The sequence below is a fragment of the Pristis pectinata genome, chromosome 27, assembly GCF_009764475.1.
Source record: "Pristis pectinata isolate sPriPec2 chromosome 27, sPriPec2.1.pri, whole genome shotgun sequence".
In the NCBI taxonomy this organism is placed as follows: domain Eukaryota; kingdom Metazoa; phylum Chordata; class Chondrichthyes; order Rhinopristiformes; family Pristidae; genus Pristis; species Pristis pectinata.
In genome coordinates this window covers 4,827,069-4,848,226 of record NC_067431.1, presented here as the reverse complement: position 1 = coordinate 4,848,226, position 21,158 = coordinate 4,827,069, and the positions used below count along the sequence as shown (strand labels likewise).

At 43.0% G+C, this 21,158-nt stretch overlaps 1 protein-coding gene across 6 annotated transcripts in view; it reads left to right on the top strand.

Annotated features, from left to right (window-relative positions):
• st3gal4 (ST3 beta-galactoside alpha-2,3-sialyltransferase 4) overlaps window positions 1-19,853 on the top strand; it is a 90,874-nt gene extending 71,021 nt beyond the window's left edge. For all 6 annotated transcript variants that reach the window (XM_052039900.1, XM_052039897.1, XM_052039898.1 and 3 more), the window contains exons 4-11: window positions 395-463; window positions 574-674; window positions 3,530-3,590; window positions 4,000-4,095; window positions 5,308-5,497; window positions 8,750-8,893; window positions 11,808-11,957; window positions 13,392-19,853. In XM_052039900.1, coding sequence (XP_051895860.1) covers window positions 395-463; window positions 574-674; window positions 3,530-3,590; window positions 4,000-4,095; window positions 5,308-5,497; window positions 8,750-8,893; window positions 11,808-11,957; window positions 13,392-13,481 — 901 coding nt within the window. In that variant the 3' untranslated portion in view covers window positions 13,482-19,853. The remainder of the gene's footprint in view (window positions 1-394; window positions 464-573; window positions 675-3,529; window positions 3,591-3,999; window positions 4,096-5,307; window positions 5,498-8,749; window positions 8,894-11,807; window positions 11,958-13,391) is intronic.
• The last annotated feature ends 1,305 nt before the right edge of the window (window positions 19,854-21,158 follow it).

Genomic DNA, 21,158 nt, shown 5'->3' with positions numbered 1-21,158 from the left:
TGTAGGGGAGGCCATGTCATGAGCACCAAATGCACTACACTGGAAGAAGTGCAAGTGAAGAGATGCTTCACCTGGAAGGAGTGTTTGTGTTCCTGGATGGTGGGAAGGGAAGAGGTAGAAGGTCATGTGTTGCTTCTCCTGTGGTTGTAAGGGAAAGTGATGTGAGATTGGGAGCAATTGGCAGAGATGGAAGAGAATTAGACCGAGACCGTTCAAAGCCACCTACATAAGGACCTTGTGGGCAGCAGCAGAAGGGAGTGAGGAAGTCCTTTCTGCTGCCAGAATGAGTGGGTTGAAAGCACAGCCGAAAAACTAGGTTCCTAAATTTCATGCCAAACAAGTTCTCTTGTTAATGAAGGGGCAGCAGATGCCATTAAAGTTTGTCTTTGTTTAGTTACAGTGTGGAAGAAAGGAACTGCAAAATTGGGTATTCAAACATGTACAGTCAGCGGGTTATATCAAAGTAAGTCACCTCTTGTTATATTGCCTAAAGTCCTCTTCGAAGCATTACTCCACATTTTCTGTGGTCATATGATTATGAGCTTTAATCTCCTGCTTTCATTTTTGTTTCAGTTTCACAAAAAACACAAAATTATTCTTAAATTTAAATGATGTTTGGTGGAAAGAGAAAAGCTACCACGTCCACGAATTACCGTATGGAATTAAAGGCACTGGTGAGAAGTCTTTCAGTACTCTATTGATTCCCTTTCATCATGTTCAGAATAAATTGACCCAGGGTGGGTTGACGGTGAGTGTTGGGGTGGGATTAGGAGGGAGAAGTGATGGACAAATGAACCTCTTAGCTTGAGTCGTTTTACTCCTGGTCTGCTGGCAGACATTACTCGAATAATTTCCCTTGACTGTTTTCAGTTTGTTTTTGTGAGAAACATACAGCACATTTCATTCTTTGATGTTCGGAATACCGAGCTGACTATTTCCACATGAGAGCCATTCTTTCTGGCCAGCCCCTTCCCTGCCCCACATGAAGAAATGGTCGGCAGAAATGGGATTATTAGCTCAACAGCTGGCTAATGGATGTCTAAGGGTGTACTTTAATCATTGGATGTCCTCTATTAAATCATAAGAGCCATACAGCCCAGAAACAGGCCCTTAGATCTTTTCAAATCATCTAGTACCTATCTAATACCACTTACCAGCACTTGGACCACAGCCTTCTATGCCTTGGTGATTCAAGTGCTCATCCAGATGTTTAAATGCTGTGAGAGTGTTTGCCTCCACCACCCTCTCAGGCAGTGTGTTTCAGGTTCCAACCACCCTCGGTGGAAAAATTCTTCCTCAAATCCCCTCTAAATGTTTTATTCCTTGCCATAAACCCATTCCCTCCGGTTTTAAATACCTTTCTATACCCCTCTTAATTTTGACGGACTTTATCAGATCCCCCCTCAGCCTCCCCCACTCTGAGGGAAAACAAACCCAACCTATCCAACCTCTCCTCGTCGCTGAGACTTTCCATCCCAGGTAACGTCTGGGTGAATCTCCTCTACATCCTCTCCAATGCAATTGCAACCTTCCTGTAGTGTAGCAAGCACAGCTGTACACAGTACTCCAATCTGTGGCCTAACTAATGTTTTAAATAGTTGTACCACAACCTCCCTGCTCTTACATTCCGTGCCCTGCTAATGAAGGTATGTATCCCATACACCTTCGTCACAACCTTATCTACCTGTCCTGCCATCTTCAGGAATCCTTGAACTTGTACACCAAGCTCCCCTTTTTTCCTCCATACTGCCCAGGGCCCTACCGTTCAATGTGTATGTCCTGCCCTTATTTTTCCCTCCCATTATGGAACACCTCAAACCTAGCAGGAGTAAATTCCATCCCCATTGCTCTGCTTATCTAACCGTCTCATCCCTCATCCGGCTCATCAGTATTGAACTATAGCCTCCTCACTATCAACAACAACACCAATTTTCACGTCAATCCCACCTACAAATGCCACCCCTGCCAGCACTCGTGTGGATCTGGGTCTGACATTAACAGTGGACCACTAGGCAGGATGTGGATCTGCAAATGGGTTCACCAGGAGACTCTTTCGTACAGCTGAGATTCTGGGCAGGAGCTGATCTGTGAAACCAGCATGTATGGAGCACTGACCGGAGCATATTTTGTTTTGTGCATTATTTTTCCTGTTAGTTTATGGCATGGTATTCACATTATCTGTTTTTTCAGCACAATCTTTACTGAATTAGCAGCGTTCTGGAATAGCACCACGTCAGATCTAAGACAAGATGATATCTCTTTTGTGTGGCTTTAAGGGATGAGGTGGTATTGTATTGAAATGGGCTATGATTGAAGGGTGCTTCATCATAATAGTCCCATCTGTATTGTGCTGGAGCAGACCATGTGTATATGTATATACATATGTACATATAAACACAAAATCTTTCAACATGAATTATTTCCTTTTGTCTGACTAAGCCACAATCGGACAGGTATTAAATACAGTCGCAATAAAAGGGCGAAAGTCTTGTGTATCAGTAGTACGGTTTCTAGTGGGTGCTCCTGCAGAATAAGATGTTCCTAAGTACGCTGTTACTAGTGAAATCTTAGTTGCAGAGTTGGTCTGAGACAAGATGTGACACTGGTGGAGCAGATGAGCTGTTTGTTCTGAGCCTAGAATGGAAGCAGTTTGTTTCTCGAGTGGAGGGAGCTTTACTTTGACTGGACCTGTTGTATCCTGAGGCAGACAAACAGTTGTCTAAAATGGGAAAATAATTTGAATCCCAATATTTATTCTACACTGAATTTTCAATTGTACAGTTTTGAGAACCATCTGGTAATATGGAATGGGCTGCACACCACAAGCAAAACCCTGCTTTATTTCTAATTCATTTTCTAGGGATCAAGGCCAGCATTTATTACCCACCCCTGGCTGCCAGTGAGGTGACGGTGTTTGGCTGCCTTTCTGAACTGCCCTAGCTCTTCCAGTGTGACACCCCAGCAGTGCTGTTGGAGGAGGAGTTCCAGAACTTAGACTGAGCAATGATGAATGTACTGCAATGCATTTGCAGGATGGTTTGGAGGGGAGCCTGCAGATATTGTTCTCTCTGTTTGCATGCTACCCTTCCAGGTCATGGGTTTGAAAGGCTCTGACGAAGAAGCTTTGGCGATTAACTGGAGTGCTTTCTGTAGATGGTACACACTGTAGCCACGGTGTGGCTGTGGTGAGAGAGAAGATTTACAGTGCTGCAAGGAGTGCCATTCAAGTGGACTGCTTTGTCCTGGATGATGGTGAGCTTCTTGAGTGTTGGTAGAGCTGCACTCATTCAGGCAAGTGGTGAGTATCACACTCCTGACTGTAGATGGTGGAAAGGCTCTGGGGTATCAGGAGGTGAGTCAGTCACTGAAGGAAACCCAGCCTCTGATCTGCTCTTTAGCCACTATTTATGTGGTCTGGTCCAGATGACTTTTTAGTCAGTGGTGATCCCCAGAATATTGATGGTGAGCTTTGCAGGTCAGGAGGTGAGTCAATCACTGAGTCATTATAAACCTTTCACTTTCCTTCCAGAACAATCAATTAACAGGATATTGGCCAAAATACATTATGACATGCCTGAGAATATTAAGAGGTAAGTTGTTTATCAGTGAGGCGTCACTTGTAGTCAATAGCTGCTGCCTTTAAGTGCCTTGGTATCCAGTTTTATTGGTGTCTAGCTGGCTGTGATGAATAATAAACTGAAAACCCCATTTCAAGAAGCCGTCAAAAGATAATGAATGCCAAAAATGTCACATAGATTTCAATGGAGCTAGAATTTGATCCTTGCTCAACATAAGCTTTAACAAAGCAAATTAATAATCTACAACCATTGCATTAAGGGGAAGAATGTATAAACTTTTGTAGTAGGGGAAAGATCAAAGTGGTGGGATACTATTTACACTGCATTAGCACAGACATCATGTGCTGTAGTCTCTGTTGGTGTTTAGTTACTGTACTGAGGGGACCTCATTTTTATTGTAGGTCTTGTGTCTTTTGTTCAGGTTGGCTTGTAAAAGATGCGTTATCATTGGTAATGGATACACTCTGAGGAACAGCTCCCTCGGAGAAACAATCAACAAATACGATGTTGTCATTCGGTGAGGTGCATCTCTTGTGGTTCTTATCGAGATATATTTCCTTCTGGCTCTGTGCGTGATTGAGCTGGCAGATTACCTGCTCACTTGGCTGCTAACTGCTGTACGAGTGTCCTCGGTTCCTGTCCCAGCTTTTCGTTTGCCTTTGCTCTTAAGGAAGCCTTGATACCCAAACAACACCAGCAGTTTCTGTCAACACAGGGCCTTAATAAAAATGTCCCAAAGCACCTGACAGGACATAATTTGTGTAATTGGGCACAAACTTGACACCGAACCAGATAAGCAGAGATCAGGAGAGGGGACTGAAGGTTTGGTCAGAACTGTAAAGATTTTAGAAGCATCTTAAAGGGTGAAAGATGTTGGTAGGGGGGATATTTGAGGAGGGATTTTCACAGCTTACAACTGTGGTGACTGAATGCGCCGCTGCTAATGATGGAATGATGAAAACTGGGTATCAGAATCAGATTTATTATCATTTATTATATATGATGTGAAATTTGTTGTTTTGCAGTAACAGTACAGGGCAAAGACATAAAGTTACCATAAATTACAAAACTAAATAAACAGTGCAAAGAAAAAAGAATAACAGGATAGTGTTCATGGGTTCATGGACCATTCAGAAGTCTGATGGCAGTGATGAAGAAGCCGTTTCTGAATCGTTGAGTGTGGGTCTTCAGGTTCCTGTATCTCCTCCCAGGAGCCCAGAACTGAATGAATGCAGAGTTCTGATAAGGACTGGGGGAATGGGCAGAGATATGTTAAGGGATTTGAACATCCCGAGGCAAAGAAGTTAGAGATTCTACAGAGAGCCAGTGAAGATGAGAGGGTGCAAGGGTGCTGTCTGAAAGCACCTTGCCACCAAAGAATTAGTGTGTTTGACCTATTTAGCTGTTAATCCATTTTATGGCACATTGAGCCCAGTCAGCGCCTCAGCTTCCATATCCAGTGCAGGGTAGGCAGCGGATTGTGAGGGTTAATAGTATGAGTGGTATGGGGGATTGTGGAGGTGAGTGCACTGGTTATTCTCACCAACTTCTGCTCAAGTGTCACTGATCGGACGATGGTTGTTCCCTGGCCACATGAGCTCAGGGACGAGGGACAGTATAGAAACACAGGCAAGAAACCTGAGGAGACCACACATGGTAACAGGAGGCACTGTGTTGTCTGGGAGAGGGGATATGGGTGGATAAATTGCCCTCTGTTTCATTTCTGCAGAATAAACGATGCTCCTGTCCGAGGCTACGAGAAGGATGTTGGCAACAAAACCACTCTGCGTTTCTTTTACCCTGAATCAGCGGGTTTGAAGCCCAAGTTTGAAAACAATCCCGACACGCTACTCGTGTTTTTACCCTTCAAGCAAGTGGATGCTCGTTGGCTCAGTGCGATCCTGTATAATGAGAAAAGAGTTGAGTGAGGACTATTGTTGTAGAGAAGATCCGGTCACTGGTGGGCTTAGTTAACTGAAAACATCAAATTTCTTTCTTCTGCCACTGTACGAATATGCCTCACAAACCAGGGGAAACTCATACAGGAAACATGGCGCAGTGATTTTTATCCTCAGTTTTGTGCCTTTGGTTTTTGCGCCACAATGTGAAATGGCTTCTTGGAGTCAACGCATCCTACAGCACAGAAACAGGCCCTTTGCCCCACCAACTACCCAGCTCCTCCACTCCCATCTACCAGCATGGTCTGTAGCCTCCTATGCCATAGCAATTTAAGTGCTCATCCAGATACTTTTCAAATGTGGGAGTACCTTCTTGAAATGTTTCCAACCATTGTCTGAAATGTTCCCATTTAATTTCCCTTGCTGATAGCACTGACAATGGCCTTCCTTGCACAATGTCCCCATCATGTGGTTATCTTGTACTGCTTGTCCTGGCTTTGTAATGCAATGACTGGGAGATATGATTCTCAAAAGGCAAGGAATGAAGTGATCAAGTCAAGTCGAGTTTACTGTTGTGTGCACGAGTACAGTGAGGCACAGGTACAATGAAAGACTTTCAGCAGCATCACAGGCATGTAGATTCAGACAACACACAAAACATAAGTTATACATAAAATATACATAAATTATACAAGACAGTGAAGAGAAAAAAATACTGTAATACTTTGGTCTCACGTCACTAGTTGGGATCAATGATGCCTCCTCTAGGAGTGCATTTCGCCAATGCCTTTACTCTCTGCTGTTTTACTTTGAACCCAGTTTGTGGCTGCCTGTTGTTACTATGGAGACATAGAGTGTAGTGCAGTAGGCCACCTGTAATAGTTTAATTTCTACTTGGAGTTGGTCAGTTACATTTGGTCTCAATACCAGACCGTGCTCAAGGGGTCAGCGAAATCCACTTCTTACAAAGGGGTTAGCCTACTTTAGTTAAGGTGCCCTAGGAGGCCATTCGGCCTTTTGGGTCTGTCCTAGATCTTTTGAAGAAAAATCCAGTCAGTATGTCTTCAGTCTTTCCCCCATATGCTTGCAATTTTCCCCCTTCAAATGCTTATCTAACTCCGTCTTAAAATGTTGTTGAACCTGCATCTACTGCTCTGCTGTTTAGTCCAAACCCTAACCAACTGGTGCATAAACCAAGTTACCTGAACCAGCAACACCAGTTCATCTATCTTAAATCTGTGGCCTCTGGTGAACAGTGATCCAATCGTTGTGTTGATTACTGCACTAAAAATGCATTGATTGGCCAATACAGATCACAGGTCACCCAGCCCTGACCTCCAGTTTTCCTGCAGTTAGCTGCATCTTGGCCATGCTGCAGTGGGACATGGTGAATTGGCAGCTCCTCCAAGCAGCAGGAGTGGAGAACACAGGCAAGTCTGGTTGTTCCCTCAAACTCTTGGTTGAGCTCAGACTTAACTTGAGATAAATTATGGGACTGTGGAGATCTGGGCTCAACTCTACACCATCTGTCAGTTGCAAGTATTTACTCCTTTCCTTCATCAAGCACATCACCTCCACGAACACAGAAGCAGAAAGAGTGAGAAGGCAGCCAATCTGCCTCTGGGTAACGCAGATATTGATGATAGTGGAAAGGCTGATTGGGGACAGTTGCTGACTAAAGTCAGGCTTGGCTAGCTGTCACTAATGTCCATCAGGTGAGGACCCACCACTGTGGTTGCTCTTTGAAGTGGCCCAGAAGCCACACAGTTCAAGGAAGTTAGGGATGGTAATAAATATTGATCTTGCCTGTACACCCAGATAGAAAGAAATGAATGAAAGGAAGAAAATGGGCCCAGTCCATCCTTTTGTGCACGTCTCACAGGAACCTGATGTCGTGCTTACCTTCAGTGAATCATTCACCTGGCATTGTCTGTGGTATTCCTGCTGTCGCTGATCCATGGGATCCAGTGAGTGGTAAAGCTGACCCTGCCTGTGGACCCACCTACAACCTTCTGACAGCTCTGATCATCAGAGACATTTATAAACATTTAGAGCATTAAAAAACATAAATATGAACATATAACATTTAAAATTAACATTAATCCATTGAAAACATAAATTAACTTAAATATAATTAATTGGAAGAATGAACACTAATCTTATTGAAATGTACAAGATTGTAAGCGGGCATGATGGGTAGATATTGAGATGTTTTCACTTGTGGGTCAGTCTTAAAAGGGGGATGTAGTTTCAAGATAAAAGGCTGGTCATTTGAAATCAAAGTATGTAGAAATTTCTTCTCACTGACGGTGGTGGGTCTCTGGAATTCTGTACCCTGGAGGTTGTGGAGAACAGATCACTGGAGGTATTTAAGGTGGAGGTAGATAAATTTTTGAAAGATCGGAGAATTGAGGGCTGTGGGGAACTGACACAGAGGAGGAGGTGAGGCCTGGGATGGGTCAGCCATTAAATGGCAGGGCAGGCTTGAGGGGTTGGGTAGCCTAGTCCTGCTCCATCCTTCTTGTGTTCTTTAATTGAAATAAAGTAAAATTAAACAGATCACTTCCCTTCCCTTCCCTTAACTCTTCAGTGAAGGTTCAGATTGAATGGGGCAGCACTAGCTAGTGTAGAGCCGAAGGGCCAGATGTGGTACACCTGCCTCTTGCTTTCGTGTGTTATGGAACCACTGTTGGTCTCAGTGATGCATTCAGTAGAGGAACAGACCAGTTGCATTGCCAGATGTGGCTGGGTTAAGCCACAGGCTAGGCAATTTGCTGCTATGTTGTGTAAAGTCTACCATCATTCAGAACCATTCCCATTGGTCCTTTACACTCTGCTAATACACCAGCTGCAACTGACACCACTGGATGACCCCCAGCATAATCCAGTCCATTGTAAAGAGCCTCTTCAATGGAAACCATACACATGGAAACTTGTTTCCCCCTCAATCAATAAATGAGACTTTCCACAATTTTGTTAACTAAGGATATTCAGGGATATGGCACCAAGATGGTAAATGGAAGTCAGATGCAGATCCTCCGTAATCTCTTATGGTGGGATAGTCTGGATGTGCTAAATGGTTTCATTCTTTTCCTGCGTTCCAGTCCACAGTTGGTGTTTAGTGGGGTGATGGATGATTTCTCCTTGTACCTCCACACTTGCATGGAAGGCCCTGAAAGTTCTGGCTTCGTTAATTCATTAGCTAATTATTGGCCCCCTGTGGATCACTGTCCCTTCAAGTCTTTAAATGAGCACAATTTATTTCTGTTCCAGACAAGCAAAGGGTTCTGGAAGCCTCCACCCTTGGTGTGGGAAGCAAATCCTTCTAACGTCCGAATCCTCAACCCATATTACATACACCAAGCTGCTACCAAATTATTGAAAATCCCATTGAAGGTACCTCCCAAGTCCAACCAGGTAAGGACATAATTTTGCAATTTTTGAATTAAATTTTGCAAAAAAAAAATGCTTAGCTCGTTGTCCCTTAGTTTCTGTGGAATTGCATCAAGATCTCATCATGAAACAGTTCAGTGTTCCTTCTACCTTGGGACAATTGGCTTTTCACCTCCCAAGTGGAATGCTGGTGCAGCCAGTAGAGCCACTGTCTCGCAGTACCAGAGACCCAGGTTCAAACCTGACCTCGGGTGCTGTCTCTGTGTCATGGTCTCCCTGTGACTGCGTGGGTTTTCTCCAGGTGCTCCGGTTTCCTCCCACATCCCAAAGACATGCAGGTTGGTAGATTGATTTGTTACTGTGAATGCCTCTAGTATGTAAGTGAATGGATAACCTGGGGGGTATATGATAAGAATAAAAGAAAAGGATTAATAAAAAATAAGTGTAAATGGGTGGTTAATGATCAGCATGGACACAATGGGCTGAAGAACATATTTCCGTGCTGTATCTCTCTATGACTCTATGACACAGTCTTTCAGTCACCTGTCCCAATATCATCTTATGTCGCTTGGTAACAAATGTCTTGGAGGTTGGTGAAGCTCCTTGGGTCAGTTTACTATGTGAAAGGCACTAAATAGTTGAAAGTTGGTGGTGTTGATTGCAACAGTTCAGACCACCCCACAGCCTTCACCATGAAGAAGGACAAGGGTGGTGGGTGTATGGGAACACCACCACCAGGGTGTTCCCCTCCAAGGTACACACCAGCCTGAACTGGAAATCCACTGCCAGTCTTTCACTGCTGCTGGGTTTAAATCCTGTAAATCTCTCCACAGTAGCACTGTGGGAGCACCTCCACCTGAAGGATTGCAATGGTTCAAGAAAGTGGTTCACCCCCACCACCACCTCAAGGCAACTAGGGGTGGGGCAGTAAATATTAACACCAACGATCCAGAAAGAAGTAGGGTTCATATTGCAATCTCAGCTCCCCATCATTTGGTTTGTTACCTTCAGGGGGGAAACTATAAGAATGATTGGTATGGGAAACAGGAATGTCAAAGTGGTGATAGACGGCTGCTCTTTAGGGAAGATGTAGTGGAGGAAGGATTCTATCTGCCTTGTGCTTTACTCTTTGTTGTGCTTGGGTGAGCAGAAGAGTTTAACTTTCCTATTTGATAACTGTTAACCAATTTTTTGAGAGAGAGTCATACAGCACATAACAGGCCCTCCGGTCCACTGAGTCCGTGCTGACCATTAACAACCCATTTACAGTAATCCCACTTTAATCCCTTTTTTTAATTCTCCCCACATTCTCATCAACTCCCCCAGATTCTTTATCTCCTCTACCAAGCCGCATGTCTTTGGAATGTGGGAGGAAACCAGAGCACCCGTGGGAGAAATGCAGCAGTCATCAGACTTACACAGGTCCTCAGTGCACAAGAGGGATCACTCATTTTCTGGAGAACCTGTGAAGTCTGAGACAGATGTGCTGTTCCTTGACCAATTAATGAGTGGCCAATCAATGTTGCCACATCAAGCTCTACGACACAAACGCAGTGCTATACAGTGCAGGTAGCCAAAGTCCTGCTCTTTGCCATTGCAAGCGATAGAGATTCTCATGGGCGGCATGGTAGCGTAGCGGTTAGCAGGACGCTATTACAGCGCCAGCGATTGGGGTTCGATTCCCGTCGCTGTCTGTAAGGAGTTTGTACGTTCTCCCGTGTCTGCGTGGGTTTCCTCCGGGTGCTCCGGTTTCCTCCCACATTGCAAAGACGTACGGGTAGGTTAATTTGGGTTTAAAATGGGCGGCGCGGACTCGTTGGGCCGGAAGGGCCTGTTACCACACTGTAAATAACATTTAATTTATATAATGAGGACTGCACCCACTGGGGAGACTTGGCCACTTTTGCATATGACCACAAATGTAGAGTGGGGTGTAGAACTTGGTAGCTCTCCCTGAAGAAGGTTGCAAATTCCATTGAACATTTCACCTCTCAGTACTTGATTTCACCTACTTGTTTATCCAATGGGAAAAGAGACTCTGCATACTGCCAGTAACCACACAGTACTTAATTGCTTTCAGTCTCCGTACTAGTCATAACTAAGTAACAAAGCCTTCATAATACCTTCATTTCTGGGACTCCATTCCACTGTTGTCTGCATCTTACTGACTGAATAGTGAAAATCCAAGGGAAGATCCTGCAACAGGTGCTTCACTGAATGGAACTGCTCCTGTGAAAACAAAGGACAGAAATTCCTTTGGTTCATATAAATAGTGATGGTAACTCTCACTAAAGCGGATCACTTTGCACATATCTGTAAGAAAATTCAGCACTCCTTACCCTGTTGAAGAGAAATGCCGAGACTCTTCCTGAATTTGTACATGTAGAACCAAACAGTGGTCTCCACAAGGTGTCTGCTTTCAAACACAGGAATGAACGATGAATGTTACACAGACAAAAAGCATTGCACCATGGGGTATCTTTCCAAACCTTCCCTCATTACTCCCTCTACACATGAAGTGGGTAAAATAGAATGATTTGAGTAAAGGATTTTAATGAATGAACATCCCAGAGCATTTTGTTAACTATACAAAAATATGAACCACATAGCCTAGTGCTTACCCTCAGGGATAACCTTCCAACTTGGTTTGCTCACCTGACTACTTCACATGTTCCCCAGCCCTCATAATAAGGGTGCTTCTTGTGAGTGTACAGATCTACTGTTCACTTAGGTAAGGATTACTGTGGAACCAGAGGCTTCTGATTTGGTTAGGAATCCGTTTTTCTTTACTGCCTATTGTGAGTTTATCATTTGCAGGGTTATTGTGGCTGTGATAATTGGAGCTGAGTGGGGTGATAAAGAACTCATCTGAAGCAGCCCCAGCTTAGCTGCTGCTAATCAATTGCAAGATCTCAACTTTTCACTTTAATATCTGCAGAAACCAGTGCATCCCACCAGTGGCTTTCTAGCTATTACTGTGGCCTTGAACTATTGTGATGAAGTCCATGTTGCTGGCTTTGGATATCCAATAGCTCAACAAGATACTCCCATCCACTATTATGACAAAACCACAATGAAAGCAATGACTGTAAGTATCTGAGGGTTTAAGTTCTACCTTGACATATACATTTTATATTTCATTTTTAAAATGGATGAAGAATGAATGGTTGCTAATTCCAAGCATTGAGCTTTTAGTTACACAATCCTTTCAAAGGCACGGAGTTGTTGACAGGGTAACTGTTTGTTGCTCATTCTTAACTGCCCTCGGAGCACGTCATTTAGGATAAAGGTGGCAGAGATCCTGTCCTAAAATACATAGGGGAATTTCAGGTCCCCATTACAAGTGACTACTCTGGGTTTATTTAAATAATTAAATTTCAGTACCTTGGATGGTATTGTGGGACTTGAAATTATATTTCTGAATTTTTCTCTACAAGTCTCTGGATGACTGCCACAAAAAACACCATGTTACTATAACTTTATTTTTGAAACCGTAATCAGGGACAGTAGGGTTTGGAACCTTTACTGGCAGACTTTGTTTTTCTTTCGTTCTGTAGGGAAGTCTATGCACTGCTGTTTCTTTAGAGGCCTGGTGTGTTGACTTTATTTTTATAGTTTTAATTATTAGACATTTACAGAATGCTTTTTTATGAAGAAGGGTCCTGACCCGAAACGTTGACCGCCTGGTTTTCTCCACGGATGCTGCCTGGCCTGCTGAGTTCCTCCAGCATCGCCGTGTTTTTCATGCTTTTTTTATGCCTTTGCACTCCCAGCAACTCCAGCTTATCCATCCATCCATTTTAAATGCACACTTTGGTCCGTCGCTTTCATCTTGTGTCTTTCTGCCTCTGCATTATGATGTTAATCAGTAAAGCTGACACATAATGTTAGTGGAGAAGACTTTTGTTAGTATTGTGTTCTCTTCAGGGCACTGAATGATAACTGAAGGATTTTTAGCAATTTGACATTCGGATCTATCCTTGACTAGGTTAAGAGAAAGGTAGATGGAGTGTGGTGAACTGGATAGCAGTTGCCAGGAGACAGCACAGATATGTGGGTAGCATGGCCTTGGTGCGCATGTGATTCTGTGACTGTCTCTTTTCACGGCATTTATACCCTGGGTATGTATGACCATGACAGTGAACATGAACTCTTTCTGCTCGTCTGCCCTCTGTCCCGTTGCCACTGCCATCACTGGCCCACTGCTGCTTCCTGCAGAGTGGATGATCCTTCACTCTGTGCTGGTGGTTGAAATTCTGGCTCTGTATCTGTGAACATGTCACGGGCCATTCAGTTTGGTGGGTCAGAAATGAGATCCGCTTATTCCTGCCAACAGTAATGCTCTGGGAGGATTGTCTGTTAACTGAACACTACAGGGACTCTTGGTTACCACGTCGTGAACCAAATTTAAATGTGACAACGAAAAATGCGTTATGAGCATGACTAGGACAAGAAAGATCTAATTGGTCAGGGAAGTAAGTGTGTGGTTTGTTCTGCTTTATAACTCTTTTTACTTTTACAGAACTCTGAACACAATATCACACATGAGCAGCTGTTTCTGAAGAAACTGGTGGATGCTGGAGCAATAAAATACCTCACTGTTTTGCTGTAGATTACTGTTTTGGGGAGAGTAACAAATTTTGTTTTTATTAATTTTAAAATGATTGCGGAGTCTCCTCGGCCGCTGATGTGGCATGTTACTGGGGTCAGCGTGATTTCCCTTCTGATGAACGCTGGGCTGTATACGAAGTAAATGCTACCCTCTGCACTACCAAGATCACTGCAATTAGAGCAGGAGGTTCTGCCTTGTCCAATGTGGCTCTCAATGTGGACTGGAGGAACTGGGCAGCATTGAAGTCTTGATTTGGAAGAAGGATATTCCATTTTCGTGGTCATGCAGGAAAGGATTTCACTACAAGATGATTGATTTACATTGGTTGTAATTGGGAAAGTGATGCACAAATGTAACTGAAGCAATCCAGATCTCCACTGTGATTCATTTTGTCATGTGTATTCAGCTGTGGGTATCCTATTTTAATAATTTTGTTGCCACGAGAGAGCTGGAGGAGTGATTCAAATGACCCCCAACTGGTTTGTGTTCATTCCATTGGAGTAAGATTGCTCTGACCAATTTTCCGGGTGGTTCTGCTCTCCGGGTGGTGAGGGGATTGAATTCCCCTCGCATCTTTCGCATTGCGGAATGCAGGACTGAGCTGTCCTGTGACCAACTCCACGTTGGGGAATTGTCTTTCTGACCTCCTGGTGCTGTACTGAGGATCTGGCTCTGACAGCCAAATCTTGGAGTGACATGGTATTGACTGATTAAGTTCCATCTTCTTGCTGTGTTGGTTTGTCAGCGTAACCCTTGACACCAGGCAGGTGAGGCATTTCAAGATTTTTGGCAGAGATGTTCAGTTAAGAGCTGGATGTAATACTCTGGTGTCACGTGGCAGCAGAATTCTACCCAGTTCTGTAAAATGGCAGCTTGTTTCCATGTGAACAAACTGAGCAGGCAGGATTTGTGTGTGAAAAATCAAAAACTGCAGATGCTGAAAACCTGAGGCAAAAAACAGACAATGCCAGAAACACTCAGCAGGTCAGTCAGCATCTGTGGAGAGAGAAGGTGAATTCAGGTGGAAGAGTAAATGAAGAGTCTCAGTCAGAAGCATTGACTCTGTCCTCCTTTCCACAGATGCTGCCTGACCTGCTGAGTGTTTCCAGTATCGTATGTTTTTGTTTTTGAACCTTGTTTTGCGGTGTACACTCTGCAGCATTGCTGTTGATTTAAGGTTTTGAGAGTGGAAATTTCTCTCCTATCTGTGAATGTATTTCAAAAATCTCCATTTAAAAAAAATAAAAACAAAAGACTGACTTTTATAGTATGGAAGTTTTCCAAAGTAGAAATCAGATTTTAAAAAATGACTTAGATTTTCTTCAATCAGCCTCCTTTTGGGTACGTTGTAGAAAATTGTAATTTTCCCTGAACTTTTCAGGATTAATTCTGCTGTCCTGGCAAAGAGGCAGTACTCATTGTAGATGTAAGATAGAAAATTGGAACCATGAAGTTGCTTCCTGTGGTTCCTTGCCCAGGTTTTGGTATCGTACTGCAAGTACTTTTAGTTGGTAAGGGGATGGAAACTCCAGAATGTGCCTTGAAGAGGTAATCAGAGTTTTCGATATTACCTTCTCTTGTCCAACCAATAGTGATCACTCAGTTCACAAGTGTTCTTTGCAATTTTTAAGACACTTAAAAGATAGCCCTCCTGCCCATGAACAGTTCACAGTTCTCCGAGCTTTCTACTTGGGTGTCCCCCTGATGGTTCAGACCTCGGTGCTGGATTTAGGGAGGCAAGATTTCTTCTGACTGCTGAGAACCAATACCTTGTAAGCTTCTGTCTGTTCTTCTGTCATTTCCACATATCTGTTCAATTTGCCAGTGCACTCCAGGGAAACCTTGTAGGTAAATTTCAGATTCTGCCACTGATTCGGAACTGCCCAAGTTTCCTCGGCACACACCAGAGAGTCCCATAGGACACATATATCTGCAAACTAAATTCCATTGACCTCTGATTGTTGACACTGGTGCTGTGATTTAGGATATATGACTCAAAGGCTGGGTAAGTTGAAGTTAGTACTAGCCTTCAGGAATTGGTTGTTTGGTAAAAGATATTGATCATATGGACCAGAAAAAAACCTCTGGAACATTAATAAATGGAGACAGGAGCGGGCTATTGGTATTGGTTTATTATTGTCATATGTACTGAGGTACAGTGAAAACTTGTCTTGCATACCATTCGTACAGATCAATTCATTACACAGTGCATTGAGGTAGTACAGGGTAAAAACAATAACAGAATACAGAGTAAAGTGTCACAGCTACAGAGGAAGTGCATTGCAGGTAGACAATAAGGTGCAAGGTCAAAGAAGGTAGATTGTGAGGTCAAGAGTCCATCTCATCGTATAAGGGAACTGTTCAATAGTCTTATCACAGTGGGATAGAAGCTGTCCTTGAGCCTGGTGGTACGTGCCCTCAGGCTCCTGTATCTTCTGCCTGGTGGGAGAGAAGAGAGAATGACCTGGGTGGGTGGGGTCTTTGATTTTGCTCTTTGCCATTCAATGAGATCAAGGCTGATCTGTGATCTAACTCCATCTCCCTTAATATTTTAATTTAACAGAAGTCTATTAATATCAGATTAACTTCTATCATTCCATGCTCATAGATGTGCTTTCCTGTTCTGTACTGAAAGACTTGGCTCTGAATGTTAAGTCTATGACCAAAAACCCTAATACTCCAAGCAGAGATAGCTTCCTTCCATCTTCACTATACTGCCTCCTTAATATCTGGAAAACATAAATTATCCCAAAACTTCTAAATTCCAAGAGCTACAGCCCTAATTGTGTAATCTTCCCTTGTGATATAACCCTTGTATTCCAGGTAATATCCTGATACATTGCAAGGCCAGCTTTTACTGCCCTACCTCACTGAGCAGATGTTGGTGAGCTGCATTCTTGAAACATTACAGGGCTATTGGTAGAAGGTTCCAGGATTTTGACCCGGTGACAATGAACAAAATCACTATTTTCTTTTGAGTCACGATAGTGAGAGGGTGATGATCCCATGTACCTGCTGTCCTGTGTGATAGTTGTGTATTTGGGAAATGCTAATCAAGCTTGCTGTTGTGTAACGTTAAACTTCTTGACTGTTGTTGGAGCTGCATTTATCCAGGCTTCACACTCCCGGCTTTGTTAACAGAAAAGGTTTGAGGGCTTGGGACATGAGTGACTCTCTGCTGAATACCCTCTTACAGCCACTCTGTTTATGTGGCTGGTCCAGTTAAGTTTCTAACAAATGAGGCCCTCTGAGGTTTTGGTGGGGTCTCCAGTTCTGGTATTTCCATTAAATGTCGGGGGGATGTGGTTAGATTCTCTGTTGTTGGAAATTGGCACTGCCTGCTCTCTCTTTGGGACAAATCTGAGAAACACAAAATATAGATAGAAATGGTGAAACCTTGAGGCCTGCTCCAGCATTTAATATGATCATAGCTGATCATCCACTTCAGTACCTTATTGTTGCTTCCTCACTTGATCCCTTTAGCATTAAGAAATAAAACTACTTCCTTTTTAGCAAGGTAAATATTAACTAATTAGTCTGAAAGTTGTTCAAGTCTTGATGCATGTGTGCATGGACATTGTCTTGGAAGCTGTGAATGGATTGACCCTTCTGCAACTTTCAACCTTGTGATGTCCACTTCTGACCTCATATTGGAAGCAGCTGAAAATGACTGAGCTTTGAGAAACTGTGATACCCTGGAGCTGGGATGGTTCATGTCCAGCGACTGTAACCTTCTACCTTTTTGCAAGATGGGATTCCAGCCAGTGGGATGACTTCTCTCCAATTCCCACTATGTTTTGTTGCATCGTTTTTAATTTTTCTCTTCACAAACTTGGTTTTGGGCTATTTTCCCTTGCATAATCCAGCTATGATCTTCACTGGATCTTCCATATCAAACCACCCCATCTCTGTGTTCCCCCAGTCCCTGTAGGTTGTTCATCATATCCATCCATATAAGACCCCATCTCCCAATGCAAATTGGAACATTACTCAGTTGCGTGATTCTTGGCTGTAAGCGGTCCATGTTTGTCCTTTTAGACCATAAGATATAGGAGCAGAATTCAGCCATTTGGCCCATTGAGTCTGCTCTGCTATTTAATCATGGCTGATTTTTTTCAAAGCCGTTCTGCTGCTTTCTCCCTGTGACCCTTCCCCAATCCTTTTGCAGTATTCTGAAGAATAGCCTTTAAGCTCAGTAAGGCCAGGGTTAGCTCTGTCTACATGGTGTTGACCAGTTGAAGCATTCTGGTTATTGACATGTTACAACAGGTTAGGTTTTGCAATTAGACTTCATTTTGGTAAATACCCGTTGCAGGCTACAGGTGTGTGAGGTGGATCCCATGATGTTCATTCCAGAAGAAAATATGGTCTGAGTCAAGTTGGGAATGATGCCCATCATTATGTTACTGTCTATACCATCAATAATCTCAATTATGGGAGTTTTTTTGCACGAACAATGTCTCAGTTAGTGGACACCAGCACCAAAATTGGTTCCCCTTTACACTGTAGTTGCACAAACGTAATCCTGTTAAAGGTGACCATATATGTCCATTTTGAGGTTCACCTGTGGAATACTGCTCAACCCAAAAGCTGTCCATCCTCTGAACTGAAGGATGCATGCCTGGCATGATTGGAGAAGTGCTTTTGACTCTTTGTAAAAGAAAAACAAATCTTCAGCAGCTGGAGGAGTAAATTAGTATCTGAAAATTGAGGCATTGTACAGATTAGGAATCGGTTTGGAGCGAGCAAGTTCTTAGGATGGTCTGAAAATAATTCCATATTAACTGTGTCATTGTTAGCTACTTTTTGTGATGTAGTGGTAGAAGCAATATTTAGATGTTAACCAAAGCTGCTCATTTGTAAATGAACTGGATCAGCAGCTTTGCTATTACCCATCCTTCTCAATTCGATGTCAGTATTGGCAGGACCGAAAATCAGCCATGCATCCAATGATAAAAATTCTATGTGTGACCATTTCTAGTGAGCCACACATTTCACCCATGGCTCAAGGACCTTATTCAATCAGCTGAGCTGCAGAGATCTGGGTGACCCCAGGCTTAGATCCCATTCTCTACATTTTCTGATTTCAGCTGATGTGCCTACAATAGGACCATACTCCTGGGTTAGAGTGGGGCAGTGTTTGAGCTAGAGACTGAATTCATTCCCGCTACCACTGGCACTGCATGGCTGCTCTGTGTATCATCTGAAAATTGCATTGCAGTTACTTGCCTAAGCTGTTTTGACAGCATCTCCCAAACCCATGACCTCTACCATGTCTAAGGCTTCAGGCACATAGGAACACCACCCCATCTTCAGGTTCCCTTCCAAGATGCACACTATCCTATATTGCTGGTCGCTCATTGTCACTGGGTCTAAATACTGGAACTCCCTCCTCAACTGCACTGTGGGTGTACCTTCACTACAAGGACTACAGTGGTTCGAGAAGGTGGCTCCTTCTCAAGGACAGCTAGGGATGGGCAATAAGTGCTGGCCTCGTCGGCTTTGACCAGTTGATGAAAAATAACTAAGTTTATAAAAAACACATAGGCTATGGTGAGAAATGGAGCTTTGCTGAGCTGTTACAGTTGAATTGTGTGTTGATATTTAATCTAAAATTAGCAATGAAAGACAGGCATTTGGGTAAGACTGCAAGAGAGAATGGTTGCCATGGAACTACTGGAAAAATAGGAGTGCTTTATAGGGAAAACTGGAAGAATTAGGGGGTGGGGTGAAGAGATGTGGAGATTGAGGGACAGGTGGGTGAAGGACGTTAGGATACCAACAATGAGGAATGGTGGAGAGGATAGGATCAATCAACTATTGCTGTTTAAGACAATGTGTTCCCAGTATTTTGTAACCGAAAGGGATATAAGTAGCTGTTGGCTGTGGTGATATGTGGACAATGAATGCATGACCTTTGAAAGAGCCAAACAGATGTCTCCCAAGGTCTCAAAAGCTTGCAATGCAGGGCGGAATACCAGTGTTGGAACAATTCCCATGAGTGTACAGTTACTCTGTCCTCTGACTGAGGATCAGCTGGGTTCAATTAATGCAGGAAGAAATGTCCTTCAGGTGTTTTAAGCACTGACACAGCTCCAGTGAGCCTTAAAGGTACAGGGATTGAATAGGGTTGAATTGAAATGTTTATTTGATATCCTTTAGAAAGTTTCTATGTCGTCTATATAGTACTGGTGATTAAATGTTTAAAGAGTGCTTCCAACTATTTGGGTGGGCGGAAGTTGATTTCGGCATCAGCTGAACTGAACTACCTGTTTCTCTTTTTTTTATAATTAAATACTGATGATGATTTGCACTTATAATTGAAAGATGTTAGAAATTTACTAATTGTCTGTATTTAATAAATGCCAATCAGTAAAGAATATGAATCACACTGGTTCTCTGTGCTTGACTTATCTAGTTCCCCTGTTTTCAAGGGCTGGGACAGAGTGAACCTGAGATTATGTCTCTGGGCAATGAAGAAATGATAGGGAAACTAAATACTTTGTGGCAGACTTCACAGAAGAAGTAACATAGGAACATCCTGCAATAGTAGGGAACTATGGTAAAGGGTCAAAGTAGAACTCAAAATAATTTGCATCAGCAAAAAATTGGAGAAATAATTGGAACTGTAAAGGTGATAAATCGCCAGGACCCAATGATCTAAATGTTAGCGTTTTTATTTTTGAAGGAAGTGTCTGTAGAGATGATGGATGCACATGTTGCCATTTTCCAAAGTACCACGGACTGTAGAATAGTTCCCACATATTGGAAGGCAACAAATTGTCACCCTCCCATTTGACAATAACGCAGAAGGGAACAATAAGCATGACATCAGTTGTAGGAAAAATGCAGGAATCCATTGTTGGTGAGGATGGTAGTCTTTAGCCGCAGGAATCTATGGACGTTGGAGAGAGGGACAGAGCAATGGCAGATGGAACTCAATCCTGAAAAATGAGGTGATCCATTTTGGGAGGATTAATAACTAGGATCCACAATGGATTGGACTCTCGGGAGTATGGCAGAACAGAGGGACCTTGGTGTACAAGTCCAAGGATGCATGAAGGTGGCAAGATAAGGTGCTGAATTCATGACCTTCCTATAGTGTGGCAGCCAAAATTAAAATTAAAATTAAAATTTTATTTTAATTTTGGCTGCCACACTATAGGAAGGTCATGAATGCACTGGAGAGAGGGCAGAGGAAGTTCACCAGGATGTTGCCAAATTATAAATATGTACCTTATGAGGGGCATAGATAAGGGAGATCGTGTGAAGCATTTCCCTCAGCAGAGTGTTGCCAATTAAAGTTCAGCACTCAATTAACCACCCCAAATAATGACCTTTCCTAATAACTATTAATCACGATTAGTATAAGCAATTCAAAGCTTCATAGTTTCAAACAATACTCATTAACTCCTTAGTTACACCACTTTTACGTAGTTACAACTTCCAAGACCCTGCCTTCTTGTGGTTAGCTATTATTTACCCTAGATAAACCTGGCTGGGCTTCAATCTGACAAGTCCTTTCCTCAGTATTGATTTCATCATCTACAATGTTTATTCTTCGGAGGTGTCACTTCCCACCATCCTCTGAGTCACCTGTTACACATTTCTTCACTTACCTCCTAGATATTGCTTTGACTTTACAGCCAATTATACCCACTCCTTTATTTAATTTCT